At 39.4% G+C, this 18,786-nt stretch overlaps 1 protein-coding gene across 1 annotated transcript; it reads left to right on the plus strand.

Annotated features, from left to right (window-relative positions):
• The first annotated feature begins 1,656 nt into the window (after positions 1-1,656).
• On the plus strand, positions 1,657-18,391 carry LOC135477063 (uncharacterized). The gene is made up of 20 exons (XM_064757215.1): positions 1,657-1,760; positions 2,137-2,213; positions 2,816-2,931; positions 3,953-4,042; positions 4,869-5,015; positions 5,531-5,658; positions 6,112-6,212; positions 6,562-6,650; positions 7,822-7,937; positions 9,022-9,143; positions 9,583-9,672; positions 11,118-11,290; positions 12,016-12,111; positions 12,467-12,595; positions 14,364-14,510; positions 15,472-15,556; positions 16,183-16,298; positions 16,812-16,965; positions 17,633-17,767; positions 18,198-18,391. Exons 1-20 carry the CDS (start codon positions 1,660-1,662, stop codon positions 18,389-18,391), a joined length of 2,406 nt encoding a protein of 801 aa, XP_064613285.1. The 5' UTR covers positions 1,657-1,659.
• The last annotated feature ends 395 nt before the right edge of the window (positions 18,392-18,786 follow it).

Below are 18,786 nucleotides of genomic sequence, written 5' to 3' on the forward strand. Positions count from 1 at the left end.
CTAAAGCAGGATAAGTTCTGTACTGATTGCGAAGCTGTGCTCTGTTCTGAACGTGATTAAAAAGCTGATGTCGTTTTTAAGATCTCCATTCATTGCCAACAATCGTTTTGTCTTTTGTGTTGTTCTAACTAATCTCGAAAAAAACATGTAGGCCTACAGCAAGTACATGACCCGTAAGGTTAGTTACAGAGGCAAATTTCCCTTCTTTTGTGAAAAACCACAGAGGATTCCCTGACGTCATAGATGCAGTTGACTAATATTAAATTAAAGTAGAGAACGTGGTAAACAACACCTTAGCCATAGAGGATGCATCAGGGAAGTGGGTGTTAATCATAGTAAGTTTGGGATATCTCGATTTTAATTCGGCACTGTATGGTAAGGTGTCCTGAAATTGATATGGGCGATCTTAATTTTGCAAAAGACATACTTTGCAGCGTGGTCAACTGAGTGATCATGCTTGGATCCTCAGGGATACTTGAACAACTGGCTTATATACCGTTATTCTAATGGGTAACAATATACATGTAAATGTATCATTGTTACAAAACGCTCAAAGATTCCTTCCTCAAGAGTTACTAGTTTTGGTCGAGCTGTTCATATAGTCTTTATACATATATAAAACTTATAAATACAATACGTTTTGGGTATTTGTTTCTTCAACATGCGCTTAAATGCTTAAGTTAGCTTAATAGAACAGCTTGATATTCCAGCTTAATATATATTTTAAATTGAAAGTATGAACGTTATCGCTTAAATCGTAAGACAGAAGGTACTCGTTCTGGAAAGGATTTCCATAAAACATGACAGGTTACATTTAGCTTCCTATGCATTAGTTTCCTGTTGCCGCCATCTGCTTTTAACCCTCGTGCATCGAAAAACTTACTAAATTAGTTCATGCCAACACAAACGATAATACGAAGTAAACGTATGTGGTAAACTAATGTAGTTTGTCACGGCACGTTGTGTAATGATATACATCTTGAGAGCTTCATACAAGACTACCTCAATATTGTTAATGTATTAGTGAAATACATAGTTTTTCCAGCCTATACATGTGCTTCGCATTCGTATCAATTAAGGTGAAGTTTAATATCTCGAAAAAAATTTTTTTCGTCCCACTTTAGCCGTTAAAACGGCGATTTGATAAAACGAATGACTCTTGCCAAACAATGAAACCATTGTGTATGTTAGTTACTGCCCTGGTTTCGATGTTCAAGCTAGATGATCGCCCAGTCTTGTAAAGGTCAAAGAGTTATTTTGTAAGAAATACAATTACGGTAAATTGCATCTATGTAACGCTGTGAAAGAAGTCTCTGAAGTCTTTACAGGCGTGATTTGATTAAACGAGTATGCATATGCTACCTATGTCACTTGGTACATATGTACTTTCTAAAGAACAGAAAAACAATACCCCCTTCGAAATGCATTAAGTCTAAAATGTGTCATGTTCCGCTGTTTTGTTCTATGTTGTGTCTAATATCACCTGACATCACCTACTGGTGGAATATTCCGGAAAAACAAGTTTATCGTAGACCCTCAGATAAGCAGCACGGATAGATCTATCCAGCTCATGGAGTATAATTCAGGTCACATCTAAACTCAAGGTTGCACGCATATTTTCATAGTTGTTTATTATCAGCCGGTGGTTCCACGAGCAAGATGGCAGCTCTGGCTCTCCTATCCTGTCTAACAGGCACTTTTGCGGCAGGAGCTGACGTTCACTTGTACGTGTCACCGTCAGGAAATGACAACAACAACGGGTGAGTTTTCCGATATACAATACCATGTATTTAAGCAGCTTTGACTCAGCTATTCTTTTGCAGTACTGTGCGTGTCATTAGCCCACAATTGCAACAACAACGGCGGGTCAGTTTTAGACACCGTTGTATTATAATGCTTGTGTCACCTTCTGGTGAGAAAAACAACAGATGAGACTTGTGTCAATGTGTTCCTTGTGTAAAATTGCAAGATACAGCAACCAGAGCAAAATATGAGCTAGCTATGTACATGACTGTAAGTTGCAGTGTAATAATAACAACTGGTAAGTTACCTTTATACAACCCGCACGTGTCACTCACCAGCAATGAGAACAACAAAGAGTGATATTTCCCGCTGTCATAATCTGTCCGAAACTAGGCTGTCCTCCTCCCATCCTCTGAAGACTTTGACGAAAGCAGAATCCAGGCTGTATGATGCGGATGTTAGAGGGAATGGTGAGTCTGTTTCTTCTGATTCTGTCTCTCTACAATAACACTGTTGTCGTCACGACTAGCATTATTTCTGACTATTAAGAGAGAGTCAGCCAATTAGCTTTCATATATATTTGACAGGAGTTAAACCCTGTTCAGGGTTATGAATGGTTCATTTAAACTGTCGCGGTGAGGTTTGTTGGTGAAGGAATCTCTGAAAATCCTGGAAAACATCTCAGCAATTCGTCATGTACATCAACACCTCCCGCCTAAAGCCCCAGCTGGACAATCCGGAAGTGCTCGAACATGCTCCTACATAACGTCACTGTTAAATTTCTAGTTTTCAGGTGTAATGCCTTTTTTAATTACTGTAAATTCGCATGTAGCTAGCATAAACCTCCGCTTAGTTTGTACATGTATGGTGATATATTGGTCAAATATTTCACTGTCATTGATTTGTAAGAGAAACGTCAAACTGTTGGCAGCTCATATGTCCATGGGTTAAAACCACTAGAACCCGTTTTAGAGTCATTTCCATCTCAATATTAATAGCTAAACATAGTCATAAAGTCCTCACAAACTCTAATTTCAATTCTCATCTGCGTTGATTATTGCATTTTTGTAAGCTGTATACATCGAGCTGATGAGGGGTTACCACGATGTGACGAGCACGATTACATTCACGAAGGAGTACGGCCATCCAATCACGTTCAGGTCCTACAATCACGAAGAAGCTCACGTGGTAAGGAACAACTACGTCTGTAAATGTTTCCGAAAGTATTTTCAGTTTAAGTATTGCTAGACACTGTGGGGCAAAGGATGTGTCACTTTCTCATGCTGCCAGCTTTGATCAGTAATTATATTTTTTATTCAATTATTATATACTTTTGGGGTGTTTTAAGTTGTGTTGGAAATGGGTCTTACAGTTATAGACTTGGAACGTCTCATCAAGATTTACCAGTAGGCCTTGAGGCAGAGATTTAGTGAAAAGAATCCCTTGGAGTGAGGGGAGTAATGGTTGGATTTTGTGGAGTTTCATAAGTTCTTCTTATTACATCTGGGAAATTCTTTGATTGTTGTCTAAATTGGAAGTACAAAACTATAATTTAAAATTTGAGAAAGTGCACGAAAAGAATCGTATCTAAAGTCCATCGATATTATACTTTCTCCATAATAAAAACGGCAATATTGCAAAAGTTTTCCTGAGGCATGTGAACTCAGATATTTGTTTGCCTCTGAAGGTTTTGGATACAAAACTACGTTGTGCAGTACATTAGCAGCAGCAATCTCAGTCTGCAATTGTATTATTTGCTGTGCGTACAACTGGCGCACTTGCAGGCTCAGTCATCCACAAAACCTGCCGTCTATTAGAAGGAGACGGAGCCATTACCTTTGAGGTCACGAGTTCAAATTCAACTCTCGCTGGTTCTTACATCACTTCTGTTATGTCCACCAGGTGCTTGTAGGTGGAGAAGGGCGGCTGCTTACAGCACTATCTGCCCGGCTGCCTTTACTCATAACCTCCTCTGCCATTGTATATTACCCGTATTATTCAAAATTAGGAGATAACAACAACTGAAAATAGTTGTGTGTCATTCATTATACAATTAAATGTCTTTTGCTTTCTAACAGAATATGTTTCATAGTTTGTACATACAACAGCATCTATTTATGTGAACAGACAAAGGTGTGTTTTGACTAATATTTCGCGCATTGACCGTGAAAAATTCTGATTGTTGTTGTCATATTCTGCTTCTTTTCAGACCGGTGGCAAAAGGTTGGGCGCGTCCCATTTTCACCCTGTCACCAATCCTCATGTCTTACAGGTTATACCGGCTGTCGCCCATCACAAGGTACGAGCATTAACATTGCAAATGGAGATTCCTCTCACTCTTGTTATTCCGAGAAAATATCTAGAAATTAGTTGTCATGTATAAAATTTCTATGTATCAGGAACTTTTAGAGCTTTGGAACAAGAACACAGCATTATGAGACTCAAACAGTGAACAAGTGAGTCCAAGCGAATCATTACAACATCAGTATGATCGCGTATACAGGAAGATTGAATATTCGCTTTATCTCACCAAAACCACATTCAGCAGCTGCACTTTTACTATATAAAACTCTTGACAACTCTATAGGGGTAACCATTGTGTAACAGAGTTGCCTCCCTAAGCCCTAAACTCTTTAAGCTAATTTACATGCAAATATGTTAGGTCCATTTACTTAATACAATAAAAGCTGTCTAGAACTGCTTCGGCATAGTAAAATCGAGCTGTATATTTCCCTAAAATAAGTAATTGACTAAGATATGTTTGTCTACATTTTGCTCCATGGGGATATTTCATTTTTAGAATATGTCCCTTAGTTTATAACTGGACGTGTATACTGAATAGCACTAAAGACATCAACATAAAGTAAAAACTAGGGTACCGAATATAGTGATAATTAGCAAATGGTTAGCAAATTTTCAGTCTACCTCAAATAGCGTGATCCCGTTTCGAAAAACAACAAATGCAATGTTATGTTTGAAGGAAAAAAACAAATTCATTGCTATTTGAAACAATTTAATGTTAATTTAAAAAAACAATCAAGTACAATGCTATTTTTGAAAAACTGTTACATGGATAAATCCTTTAGATGTATTTTCAAAACGCTTATGATAACATCTTTTGACAGGTCCGCCAGTTGCGGTTCTCAGACGTAGGAATATCCCTATCTCAGCTGGGACAATTGGACAGATTCGGGTTCTACGCTCAGAGGACGGCACAGTTAGAGGTCTTTTATAACAGTAAACCTCTCCAGCTCGCCAGATGGCCAAACGACGTGAGTTAACGTCATGCCCTGCAAAGTGTTTAGTCTTATTTTTAAGATAATTTGATATCATAAGATACTCTAACGCTTAAGTCTGGTAGACAAAGTCAAGACAGTTGTAGTAAGTCGTCATCATAGTTTAAAATTCATATCAGTTTTATAAAGTGAAAATATAAATGTGAAAATGAAACGCTCTACAACGCTCATTGGGGTAATATATGTGAGAATAAACACTAACCCCTGCAGGTCTGTTTTGATTTCTGCTTTCTAAGATATTACCTTCTGCAGTGACAGATGGTTATGTGGAGATTGCTGTATTGAACACAAAGATGAAAAGACGACAGTGCTGTCTTTATATAGCCTTCAAATACATTTCGATATGATCCTTAAATCACCATGACTGGCACTAGAACAGAATAGGACAGAATAAGTATACTACACCATCGCTGACAACTCATCAACTGTGCTATAGTCTATAGAACACTTTGAATTATAGCTAATTATATTCCTTATTTCCAAACACCCAGGGGTCGTATGTTGACGTCATCTCTACACCAGATGGGGAGAAGGGTCACAGATTTACCTATTCCCCGAGTCTGGACAGTCGAGCCAGGAAGTGGAAGAACGAAAACGATCTCTGGGTCTACGGATTCTGGTAAAATGACACAATATTCTACTTTCATTATCCTTATTAATTATGCACACTTTTCTTCCCCGTTGATCCTCTGTTGAACTTGGTTTTAACCATGATATCTCCCACATCGTGCGTCCTGCTTTCTTGACGAATATCTCTTCGGGTCTTTTCTACATAACAAAAGATAGTCAAGTGTAACACTGACATCAAATGTACCCGATTGCATTACAGGATATGTACAATAGCGACTGTTATATGATTATAAACGCAATACACAAAAATATGATTGTCGGTGAAAAGGAGAATCACTTGGCGTGGCGCTTTATAATTCATATCAGACGATCACGTCCAAATTTGTCATTCCATAAAGAAGGTGCATCTGAATGATGTTTTCATCGGGTCTGGATGCACCCAGGGCCGACGGTTATACAATGGCATCTGCTTAAAGTTTGCCTTATGTGTTTGCCCCCTTAGGTACTGGGGATGGGCGGACGACTCTGTCCACGTGACCAGCATTGACACTAACTCCAGAACGATGACTCTCAATGGAAAAATCTCATTCGGAATGAGACCTGGTTAGTTTGCTTTTCGTCTTAATATATTATTGTTGAATAAGACAAATGCATGTACTTTCCTGTCTTGACGTTCTGTCGAGTCCGTTCTTTTTTTCCTTTCTTTTACCAAGAAGATATTGAAATTCTGGATATGTCATGGGTTTCCCCGGGCCGTGCCCAGTTTCCTCCCACTATAATGCTGACCAAGTGAAATATCCTTAAGTGCGGCGTAAAAAAAAAAACAGTCAAATAAAAAAAAAATACATGTAGTTTGCGGAATACATTTATAACAAGAATTAATTTATATAACTAATGTTATGTAGCTATACCAAATGTCAAATGCGTTAAGTTTTCTGACATGTTTTCACAGGTAAAATAGAACCCGGAGCTAGTGCCGGATACAACAACCAAGGCGGTTATTTCAACGTCTTCAATGCCCTGTCTGAGCTTGACCAAGAGGTATACTATGAGAATAGTGCACGGTCTTAGATGGGATAACAAGAGTTATTATACCTCATTGGATAACTCTCGATCTCTGTTGGTCGAGAGACGGTCACGTGATATTCCGAAAAAGATTTATTTATTTATTTATTTGATTGGTGTTTTACGCCGTACTCAAGAATATTTCACTTATGCGACGGCGGCCAGCATTATGGTGGGTGGAAACCGGGCAGAGCCCGGGGGAAACCCACGACCATTCGCATGTTGCTGACAGACCTTCCCACGTACGGCCGGAGAGGAAGCCTGTATGAGCTAAACTCGATCTCACAGCGACCGCATTGGTGAGAAACTCCTGGGTTATTACGCTGCGCTAGCGCGCTAACCAACTGAGCCACGGAGGCCCCCTTCCGCAAAAGATGATGTACAACTATCACCCGCGCCAAGGAATGCAACGTTTCGCTCACAAAATATTATGCTAACTTCCAATGATCACGTGCGTTTATTCCACAAAAGTTATCTCTCTTTGAGAGGGATTTAAAGTACTACTCGCAAAGGTACTGTTTTTCTCGGTATAATGAAAGCCCTCGTTGAATATCACTTATCTCGAGCTGACAATTCCTGATGTCCCACCCTACAGCATGCACTACCTGGATATTGTCAACTGGAGATATCACATGAAAATCACTTGAGTGCTGACAATTCATGATATCCCATCCAACTGCATGCACTATAGGTTTTTTTTATACCGCAAAGCAGTGCCCTTGCTCAGTTTGTACATTTCAATGGCTGAATTTGTACGTCCATGTCAGATGAAGGCATCGCCAGGTCGTTTCTTTTACAAACAAGCACATGCCGGAGAGACCCGAAAGGGAGATAACTGCAGCAGAATAAACACACGTGGTTGCTGGACATTAGCACGAGATCTTTGGCTATTGCCTCGTGGACTTGGGATATTACATTGTGGGCGTGATATTGCTTTCGTTGAGCGCTTTATTGTACACTATGTTTTGCAAAAATATTATGTGAACAAGAATCGACCAAAAGAAACCAATAATCACCATATGGGTAAAATCGTAATTATTACATCGATTTGCTGTACATGTTGGACTGGTAGACCCTATTTAACAGTTAGAAAACATACACTACCTCTTTAGGTGTACATATGTTTATATCATGGTTTCCTTTTCAGGGAGAGTATTATATTGACAGAAAATCGGGTATGCTGTACTTATGGCCACCGGAGCATTCGGGAACCATCTCCAACAATGATATTATATACGCCTCTATGATTTCCGATATATTCCAGTAAGTTCAGCGGCACAGGTACTTACATGTGTTTGTATGCGCCGACCTGGTACACTATAATAGGCGTAGCAGTCACTATTATATCGGATATGTTGCACTGTGTTATTATTTCAGCTATTATTTGAGAATAGCCCAAACAATTATCTTTTCACAAATAAATCAGCTTCACGTGTAATAAAGTTTTAAAAATTGCATTTGAAACCTAGAAATAGTACAAATACGAGTTTGATTTTTACTGAAAGGAAGTAATTTGAGTTATTCGTGATAAATCCGGAAAACCTTGACTGGATTATAGACTGGATACGGATTTTTGATTCAAAATCTCCGGTATAGTCCCTATATGACAGCCACAGTGTAACTGTTGTACTTGTGAAGCTTTTTCCACCGCATAGCGCAATGTTTAAATGAAGCTAAGACTCTTGTCTTCTATCCAGTGATCTTGTTAAAACAGCTAATGCTGGTGTCCTACTTGAAGAACTTTCTCCAACGTGTTGTCCACTGTTAAATAGACCTGGTAGTTGATGTTAGTGTCCTACCTGACGAGCTTTGTCCATCGTATTGTCCAGTATTTAAGTGGATCTGGTAGCTAATGTTAGTGTCCTACTTGAACAGCTTTCTCCAGCGTGTTGTACACTGTTTAAACGGACCTGGTGGGGCTTCCGTGGCTCAGTTGGTTAACGCGCTAGCGTAGCGTAAAGACTCAGGAGTCCCTCACCAATGCGGTCGCTGTGACTTCAAGTCCAGCTCATGCTGGCTTCCTCTATGGCCGTAAGTGGGAAGTTCCGTCAGCAACCTGCGGATGGTCTTGCGTTTCCCCCGGGCTCTGCCCGGTTTCCTCCCACCATAATGCTGGCCGCCGTCGTATAAGTGAAATATTCTTGAGTACGGCGTAAAACACCAATAAAATAAATAAATAACGGACCTGGTAGCTAATGTTAGTGTCCTACTTGAAGAGCTTTCTCCAGCGTGTTGTCCACTCTTTAAATGGACCTGGTATCTAATGTTAGTGTCCTACTTGAACAGCTTTCTCCACTGTGTTGTTCTAACCACTAAAACTGTTATCATCGATGTCCTGTTACTTCAGTTTTTCGCACGTGTCCTCGATAACCATACAGGACCTTGTGTTGGAGTATTGTAGACACAAAGCCATAGAGGGGGACAATTTGCATTCGTGTAATTTCGAGAGACTGGAAATCAGAAATACAGGTAAACTTTACAATTAAAAAAGATCAGATGTCATACAATAATGTTAAAGGTAAGAAGAATTCATTAGAAGTTCAAAGAAAACTTTTTTATTTCTAAATTACCACGACATTTGTTTTATTGCTGTATTTTGATTAACGCGCTGAATTAAAAATACAATTATTGTATGTATCATTTAAGTTACGCGTTCTGAAAGAAAATATTACCGATTAGAACATTATATAGACGTATATGTGGTATTTACTTCTACAGCGCAAATGATACACTATGCTAAACATGGAATGAAATTCCATTTTTATCTCAAATTATGTAAAATAAAGGGATGTTTATGTCCTGCTGAAAGACTAGCTCGTATATACCGTAGGGCTACGCCATGCGTGCATGTCTATATCTGATTGTGCAGAGTAAACGTAACATATGTACATGTATCTCTTGCTGGAAGGTTCGTATGGCATTGGGATATCCTACAGCACTCACATAACCATCAGACAGTGCGATGTCCACGACTCAGACGGTGGAATAATCATCGATGGTAAGTGATCAAACAACTGATGATCATAACGTGGTGCCCGGGTGGTGCCCGGGTTCATTCAGTTGAGTCGTGCCTAAGATTTTAATAATTACGTCCACATACAGTTTATACAGTTCAGTCTCGTATATATATATATATATATATAACTAAGAATGTATGTAAAGTACGAACTGAAGATCAATTCCTGCAAAGAGAAGCAGTGAACCAGATCGACCTATTATTATGAATTATTGCATTTTATTATATATATTAATAATTACATATATAATTACATATATATATATATATATATATATATATATATATATATATATATATATATATATATGTATATATATATATATATATATACGAGACTGAACTGTATAAACTGTATGTGGACGTAATTATTAATATATATAAATATATATATATATATATATATATATATATATATATATATATATATATATATATATATATATATAATAAAATGCAATAATTCATAATAATAGGTCTATCTGGTTCACTGCTTCTCTTTGCAGGAATTGATCTTCAGTTCGTACTTTACATACATTCTTAGTTTTCTGGTGATTTATGTCGAACACCAATCAAATAAAATTGTCCATTTTCGTTGACGGCTGTTATACTAATGCTTGTTTCGACGCCAAGATGATGAAAGGAGACACTTTCGTATTCAAGACGAATCCAGCGAAAGTGAAAACCGGAACAAATAGCTATGGATATTTGCTACAAACTTGCTGAAGGAGCTAGACCATTTCTTCCACGATTTTAGTTAATTGTATGATTATTGCAACAAGTCTTATCTCAAGCAACTTTCGTAGTTCGAAATTCAAAGGTTTGGTGATCAAATTACCACCAGAAACATAGTTCATTGAACTCATTCAATCAGAAAAAAAATACCTTAAGCTAATGAACGTGCATTTAACAACATCAATCATTCTGAACTGTTTCCACGTCGTCTTCACAAGGAAAATCATAATAGATAAGGTAGACGTACATATAACATTTTGTAGCTTTTTCATCACTATAATTTTGGTATCCCCATGTTAAAGTCGTTAGGTTGATCTAGGTTTGTAAATCTAACGCCATTTGGATGTTTGTAGGTCGTGACTTACAAATGTGTAAGCCGCGGCTATACAGCTGTTGATATACGTGTAAGTTCAGGGAGCGCTTTGGAATTGCGTTTAAACCACATCATATATGGTGGGAAAAAGCCGATCTGTTCTACATAAAAAAGTAAACACATGGGTAATTATTTTAACTTTCAAAACTCCAAATAATCCTTTCGGAAAGGCAGCCAAAATTCATAACGTGTAATAAATCCAGGAAAGTTAAGCTTTTCAGTTTCATGTTGATGCTTTTGTTGTATTGTTGTCTTGATTCCAAGGTGGCACAGAGAATATTTCAAGAAACACGTGATTTTTTTTTTTTTGACTTTTCAGGTGGTAACCGGAAAACACTCAGCCCTTCCAACATCCTCGTGGAGAACAATCATATACACCACTTCTCCCGCGCAGGCGCAGTCACACAGCATGGAATCTGGGTCGGAGGTGTGGCCGCTAAAGTACAGTTTAATGAAATCCATCATGGCCGCTATACCGGGATTTGGTGGTGGGTGAGTAGAAGGTGTAGTCCCTAGAAATGGAGCTTTGATTTATTTATTTATTTATTTCACTGGTCTTTTACGTCGTTCTCAGGGATATTTCACTTATACGACCGCGGCCAGCATTATGGTGGGAGGAAAGCGGGAAGAACCTGGGGGAAACCCACGACCATCCGCAGGTTAATGAAGTTCTGTCATTCCCTCTTCTAACGTATTGAAGTGAGCGTAAAAAAACATCCTGTCCACTAAACCCGGTTTCACTTTGTGTAAAAGTGCACCACTCTCTCCTGTTGCGCTCCAGTGAAAAAAATCAAAGGAGTACACCTCTTGGCCCAGCTTGTTTTAGCCGGGCGGTTCTCCTCATCCTGTAGCAATGCTCCTTGATTTTCTGGTCATCGTGTCACAGGTAGGAGGCGTTGTGTGTGAACATGAAAGTAGATTTGCCGTGATTATAGTATTGCGTTCTGATGAATAATATTAGTTGCAGGAAAACGTTTTCCTTCACGTTCACTTCTTAAACCATTTTCGGCATAACAACACCGAATTAAAGAAGCAAAGAAGTTCATATTTCCTTTAAAATGTTCGGCGGGTGAAACTCAATGACATACTTATCCAGTCGAGTCAATATGAAACGAACCAAGAAGCAACAACTGTACAGTTTGATGAAACTGTAAATATCATGAACATCTGAACTGTCTACATCAAGTGTTGATTGTATTTTGTATCATATTGACTAGGGCAATGACAACCTAATATACCGTAACCACATGCATCACCTGTGTATTGGGTCCAGTGACTGCGGAGGAATACACTCAGGACGAGACTGGACATTTGTAAGTCAAACCTCTCAGTATAGCGTTAGATAACAAAATATGTCATTTCTTATGGCTTCTCTTCGCATGAATCCATCTCAGTTTCATACTTCATAGAATTTCTTATTTCTGTGGTTGTTTTTATGGAACGTTGTTTTGGGCATTGGCCCATCGATTGTTGATCTGGAACGTCCGGCCGGTTGCCGGCTGGTATACCAGTGATTCGGTGCCTAGATTACATCTACTGAGCGGAACAAGGTGCCACACATACAATGTATACTGTGTTCGTCGTGGACGAATTGGGTACAAGTTTATCATTCTTTGATGAAGAACATGCGCACTCCTTCGTGATCTCATCCAACCTTCTGTTTTACAGAGAGGCAACTTCATCAAGCAGAACCACATCGAGCACGTGTTGCGATTCTACCCGGGAGCTGACGTCAGAGGCATCATGTTGGATGACGAGTATTCCAGCGTCACCATCGAGGAGAACGTGTTTCACAACGTAAAGTTCTTGATGAATCAGTTTGCAAAGAGCACACCGCTCCCAACATTAGGTCTTCCATAACTAAATAAGATATAGAGAGACTAGCCTACTAGGTCGCTATTAGTGTACAATTAGCATTCTTCCGGAAACTTATGATCTTGTTTTATTCTAATTGCTCGTGTAAATGCGTGTTTTTCGCCCTGACGGATTGCAATGATGGAGGCAAGTTGAACACACAGTTATGGAGTATAAAACAGAGAAAGGATAAACAATCAAGGTATTAAAAAAATAATATAAAAACTGTTTTATTAAAAGAACATTTCACTTGGTCGATGGTAAAAATATGGTGGCTTCAGCGGCTTTCGTCGCTGAGAAATCAAGCCTTTTCCCTGTTGCCGGATTTGTCCGACTAAACAAATAACCTACACACTCACGGGTTTCCGGCTTTGTGTAACGAAGATGCAGCATGTTTTGTTTGCTGATTCTTACATCAATGTAAAGCTATCGAACAAACGTCGTTTGGATTGTTTTTTCCGTGTTTTATATCCAGCTATGGAAAGTTGGGTCTTCTGTCCTAGGCATTGACGTTATGTACCTTGTTATATATATTAAGTATATATAACGTTCGGATGTTCGGATGATTCTGCCACCTATGCTCTTTTCTGCGATTCTTCCAACGTTTCGTCGGACTTCCTCAGATAAGCCACGGACACGCTGTTGGGGCGCTATCCAGTCGTTCCCAGATAATATTTAGACGCATGTTGTTATATTGCCCTTGAGGGGCCTCCGTGGCTCTGTTGCTTAGCGCGCTAGCGCAGCGTAATGACCCAGGAGTCTCTCACCAATGCGGTCGCTGTGAGTTCAAGTTCAGCTCATGCTGGCTTCCTCTCCGGCCGTACGTGGGAAGGTCTGCCAGTAACCTGCGGATGGTCGTAGGTTTCCCCCGGGCTCTGCCCGGTTTCCACCCACCATAATGCTGGCCGCCGTCGTATAAATGAAATATTCTTGAGAACGGCGTAAAACACCAATCAAATCAAATCAAATTATATTGCCCTCAAAGAAGTTGGGAGGATGGATATACTGGAATCGCTCTGTATGTGCGTATGTCTGTCTGTCTGTAGACACGATTTTGTTCCTGCATCTCCTCCCAAACCACTGTGCTGAAACTTACCATATATCTTGCCTATCATCTGAATTTGTCTATGCTTAGGAGTAATGGCAATCGGATAGATATTTTTATAATTACTCCCATTTACGACTTACGAGTAATACTAGTAGTGCTTTTCCATCTATTCAGATTTTGTCCGTGTGACTCTTCCGCAAGTACTAAGCCTACTTTCATAAAGCTTACCATTCATTTTCCATATCATCTAAACTCGGTTATGCTTAAGTTTAATTACAATCGGATAATTATTTTCATAATGGCGTAATGCCTTTGTAATGAATTTTCATGTACACAAATTTTGTCAACGCAACTCCCGATGAAGCATTGCACCAATTTCCCTGAAGCTGTGTGTATATCTTTTATATCATCTATAACATCTACATGCGTACTGACAATATCAGTTTGATTATAATTTTTATTTTCAATTTCTTCTATATATTCTTGGAAATGGAGAGGGATGGAAGGGGAATATTTCTGACATCCGGTTTCCAGTTCACTTTGTGAACTAAGCATTTAGTAATCATGATACATTTTGTCCCGTTCAGTGTAAACTTTGATTTGTTCACTTAAATATCCTTAATGATATAAGGCCAGAAGATGGGATTGATGTTGCTTTTTCAGAACGAACTCCATCTTAACATTGGAGGAGGCAGAGATAATGTTGTACGTTATAACGTGTTTTATAACGCAACAAAAACCGGCATCGGGATGGACGGACGGGGATTAGGTCACACTGGTTTCGCATCTTCCTTAATGGATCGACTTAAAGTGAGTTGTTTTGTGATACTTGTGATCCATTTATATACTTAATTGGTCGCTCTTTAAAGTCGTGCTCAAGAATTTGTGGGGATGGTGGCCCGTTTTATAGGCAGAGGAACTCAAGTATACATGCTTAACTGTTGACCATTGGGAAGGTTCAGATGAAAATTTCCAGGTGTCACTTACAGATAAGCACGGTATATTGACGAAAGACGAATGACATTCAGCGAACGTTAGAATACGCAAACGGTCGAGAGCTCTATTGTCATGAACGCCTCATGACTGGTGAGAGCGGGGAATCTACATATTTGTGCATTTACTTCACTTACTGCTGGTTCATCGGTGGCTCTAAGTTTGTCATTTACTGAACAAAATTTGGCAGATTTAACCAAACCGTGATTCGTACATCTATACATCACACTGCCACTGTATACACTGAAAATAGTAATGTGCTAATTTTAACAGAATGCCTGTTGTCTGAGTGATGCTAGAATGTATTCTGTTATCATAACTCAATAATCTGTCAAATTCACATGATATCCTGCTAGTCTAATAGAACCTTCATGCTGAATTAATAGAATATGTGCCTCATAGTTAACACAATAATCTGCAGCAATAGCAGGATACTTTCTAACATCACGGACTTTCTGTTAAAATTATGTTAAAATTATTTTTTGAGTATAGGTGAAATACTCTTGAGAGTGGCCTCTCAAAAAATAAAAATAAAAAGCATTCTCATATGACCTGACGTCGTCGCTTTGCAATAAGGCGTTACTGTCTTTTTAAATTCCTCGAGGAAAAATCAAACATTATGTCCAGGCAGAGCTGACAGAACCACTCAAGGAACTGGTTGTCGCAGCTAACGGTAATGCCCGTTCGTCGCATTAATGTCTGACTAAGTTGTGTATTCTGCGTTAGTTTCAAGTGTCATAATGTTTGTAGTGTCATATTTTTTGTTATCTACATCAAGGAACAACCGTACAAAAGCACCATATGGGCAAAGAAGTATCCCAAGCTGGCTGTGATTGACAGCCAACAGCCGTACGCACCACGAGGTAAGCGAAATTTGCAATGATGGGGTTTTGCAGTAACACTGCATGCTTAAATAACCATACCAACTTAACAACAGTTTACTTTTTATTAAAGATTTTCATATGTCATTTATGTCGATATTAAATTGTTTTCTTCTCAAAACTGATCGGCCAATCATTCTTTTAGTATTTAAGTAAGAGCCAGCCACCGTTGACAATGCCATCGATTAAATCTTCTCTTCGTTTAGTCACATGTGTTTTATCGCCAATATCTAAGGGGCTAAAGTTCGCCAGTATGGCTTGTGAAATGTCGGTGGCTTACTATATTCCTATCTGCTCCACCAAACACAACATACAGGCATCGCATCGGTGAAACATTCTTGAGTAACACGTTAATCTTCATTCGAGAAAATTTATTCCAAACTATAGATCACAAGTTCTTGTCCAGTAGTGATGCGTTTAAAGTCGCCCAGCTGTTAGTGAGCCAGCTGCGGCTTTTCGTCAGCAGGATTCTCGGGTTCCTAACGAATAACGGTGTTTCTCTCTGGTTCCTTCCCATGGTCTTCATGGTTCTTTCTCTTTTATTGTTTAAACCAAAAAGTAGATCAACTAATGCATCAACTAGATATTATATATCTGATGACGTATAGGTAATCAAATCTACAAGAACGTCTTCTACGCTGGATCGTCCAAGAGCAAGATCTCTTACCAGGACGTCCATGACATTCGCAAGAAGGAATACTACGAGATCAGAGATAATCTGTTGGTAATGTCCTCATGTCTTTGCCCTGTTTACGATTCCACATTCAGTCCGTCAAAGGAAGTTATGTTTTTACCGGCTTTTATTTATCTGCCTGTAATTTTAAAGAAATGATTATGTGCTTTCATTTGTCTGTCTGTGTACGTATAGAAATAATTATGTGCGGATTCGGATGAAATTTTGGACGAATAAGAGCTCACGACTAATACGTGCATGTATGCTGATCACCAACAAACTGTAACTACAATTCGCTATGATAAAATGGAACCGAAATGCAGAGTTTGGAGGAAATTCGTACATTTCGTTGTGGCGAAAGTTTGCTCCCCTGGATTGTCTGTGTGTTAAACAAAGAATTTCAAGGTCCTGAGGATACTATTCAACCTGTATTGTTTAGAGCATTTACCTCTTGTAAAGCTTTTGTTAAAAAATTTAAAAAACAAAACCAAAGCTTTTAATGCACTGTCATTTTTGAGTACCGTTGCCTTGTAAACTCACGTGTCACATACGTTGCACCACCAGTATGCCCAGCCAGGTGACTTTAACAACCGCGCAGCCGGGGACTACCGCTTAATCTGCGAGGCGAAAACCTGGGCTCAGCAGCAAGGTGTGGGTCAGCCTCCGACATTGGCGGAGGTCGGTCCTCATCTTCCTTACGGACCTACTTACAAACACGGTATGACGCAAGCAGTTTCTACCTTGCAAGATAAATAAATAAATTTTCTTTAATTGTCAACGGTAGGAATCTTTCTAACCATCAAAACATGTGGATATCGTGAATTGCATCCAGTAATCTTAACCACGTTCTTACGTTCTTTTTGCGCCAGAAATCTTCTGCACATCCAATCATTTAAGATCATTCCCAGAATAAAAAAATACCATGCTCTGTCTTCACCATTCACAGTTAATCCTTGGAATGAGCTGTAAAATATTATCTAATTTTGCTTAAGTCAACACCCAAGAGTTCCTTTGCCCAGAATCGAGAAGAATCGTGGTCCAAGCTATTTTCAAGTCCGTCTTGAATCTTCTGTCCCCTGTCGTTGAGGCAATAAACGGATAGGCCATTCAGCTGAGCAGTAATAATTATTCAAGCAATCCGAACATTTGATGCCCACATATTCACAGTTCCAAGAAGACGTTAATAAGTCAAGTGTTCCAGCTATTGAGCATTTACAAAGAATGTCTTGCCATTTCACAGCGTAAACAAAGTATGCATTGAGAGATAAAACATTTCAATTTTGTTGCCTTTTTAATGATATTATCATCAGCCAAGTGAAATGTCCACTTTTAAAATCTATGCATCATGCTGTATGGATTAAGATAAGTCTCATTATTGTGTTTAGTGACCATCCCTCGGAAGACAAACTCGGCATTACGTACAGACTGTCACCATTCCACCAGGGCCCCAGCCTCCCATATACCACGAGGAGCTTTTTTGAACGACGGCAGCAGGCCAAACACAGTCACGGACAAAGTCGGTAGGTGACCAGCAGTTCTATCATGTTGATCACTATTCTCAACTTTTTGCGAAAAAAACCCTCACATACATATTTAAATGGTTTTTCTACACTGAGATTGCCTATATGCGCATGTAATCACTTAAGACAGGAAACACTATTCCTTCACGTTGCACAATACAAGTGTCAGCATTTGAACTGTGCACATTAACAGCCCAGTTTTCAACATATAATGCGAATAGTGTTACAAGTACAACTCCAAAGGACAAGAAAGCCAGAAGTGTCCTTTGTAGTTGGAGTAATGACTGTACCATTTTCCTGATTCTTCGCTCATTACCCGGGATCGATGTTTGCGTGATCCGTTCTTTTTTAAGATGTAATATGTAGCAGGTAATGTATGAAGTTTAACGCTAATCATATGATCTAAACATGATTTTCTTCTTTTTGGCAGGTTGTTGGTTTATAATAACGAAGTGTCCGAACTACCCGAATATGAAGGGGAAACATCGTGACACATATGGAGAGCAGCATAACGGGGCTCAACACAGTGAGAAGGCGTGTCTGGCAAGGGCGGCAGAACAGTGGAAGGCTTGTGGTTCACCCAAGGATCAGTCTGTCACGGCAGTCTATGGTCCTACAGGTTAGTACACTGTGTAACACAGTGAAAAGTCTTGTCTGGCAAGGGCGCCAGAACAGTGGAAGGCTTGTGGTTCACCCAAGGATCAGTCTGTCACGGCAGTCTATGGTCCTACAGGTTAGTACACTGTGTAACACAGTGAGAAGGCGTGTCTGGCAAGGGCGCCAGAACAGTGGAAGTCATGTGGTTCACCCAAGGATCAGTCTGTCACGGCAGTCTATGGTCCTACAGGTTATTACACTGTGTAACACGGTGAAATGTCTTGTTGGGCAAGGGCGCCAGAACAGTGGAAGTCATGTGGTTCACCCAAGGATCAGACTGTCACGGCACTCCTTGGTTCTACAGTTTAGTACATTGTGTAACACAGTGAAAAGTCTTGTCTGGCAAGGGCGCCAGAACTGGG

Source organism: Liolophura sinensis, chromosome 10, assembly GCF_032854445.1.
Source record: "Liolophura sinensis isolate JHLJ2023 chromosome 10, CUHK_Ljap_v2, whole genome shotgun sequence".
In the NCBI taxonomy this organism is placed as follows: Eukaryota; Metazoa; Mollusca; class Polyplacophora; order Chitonida; family Chitonidae; genus Liolophura; species Liolophura sinensis.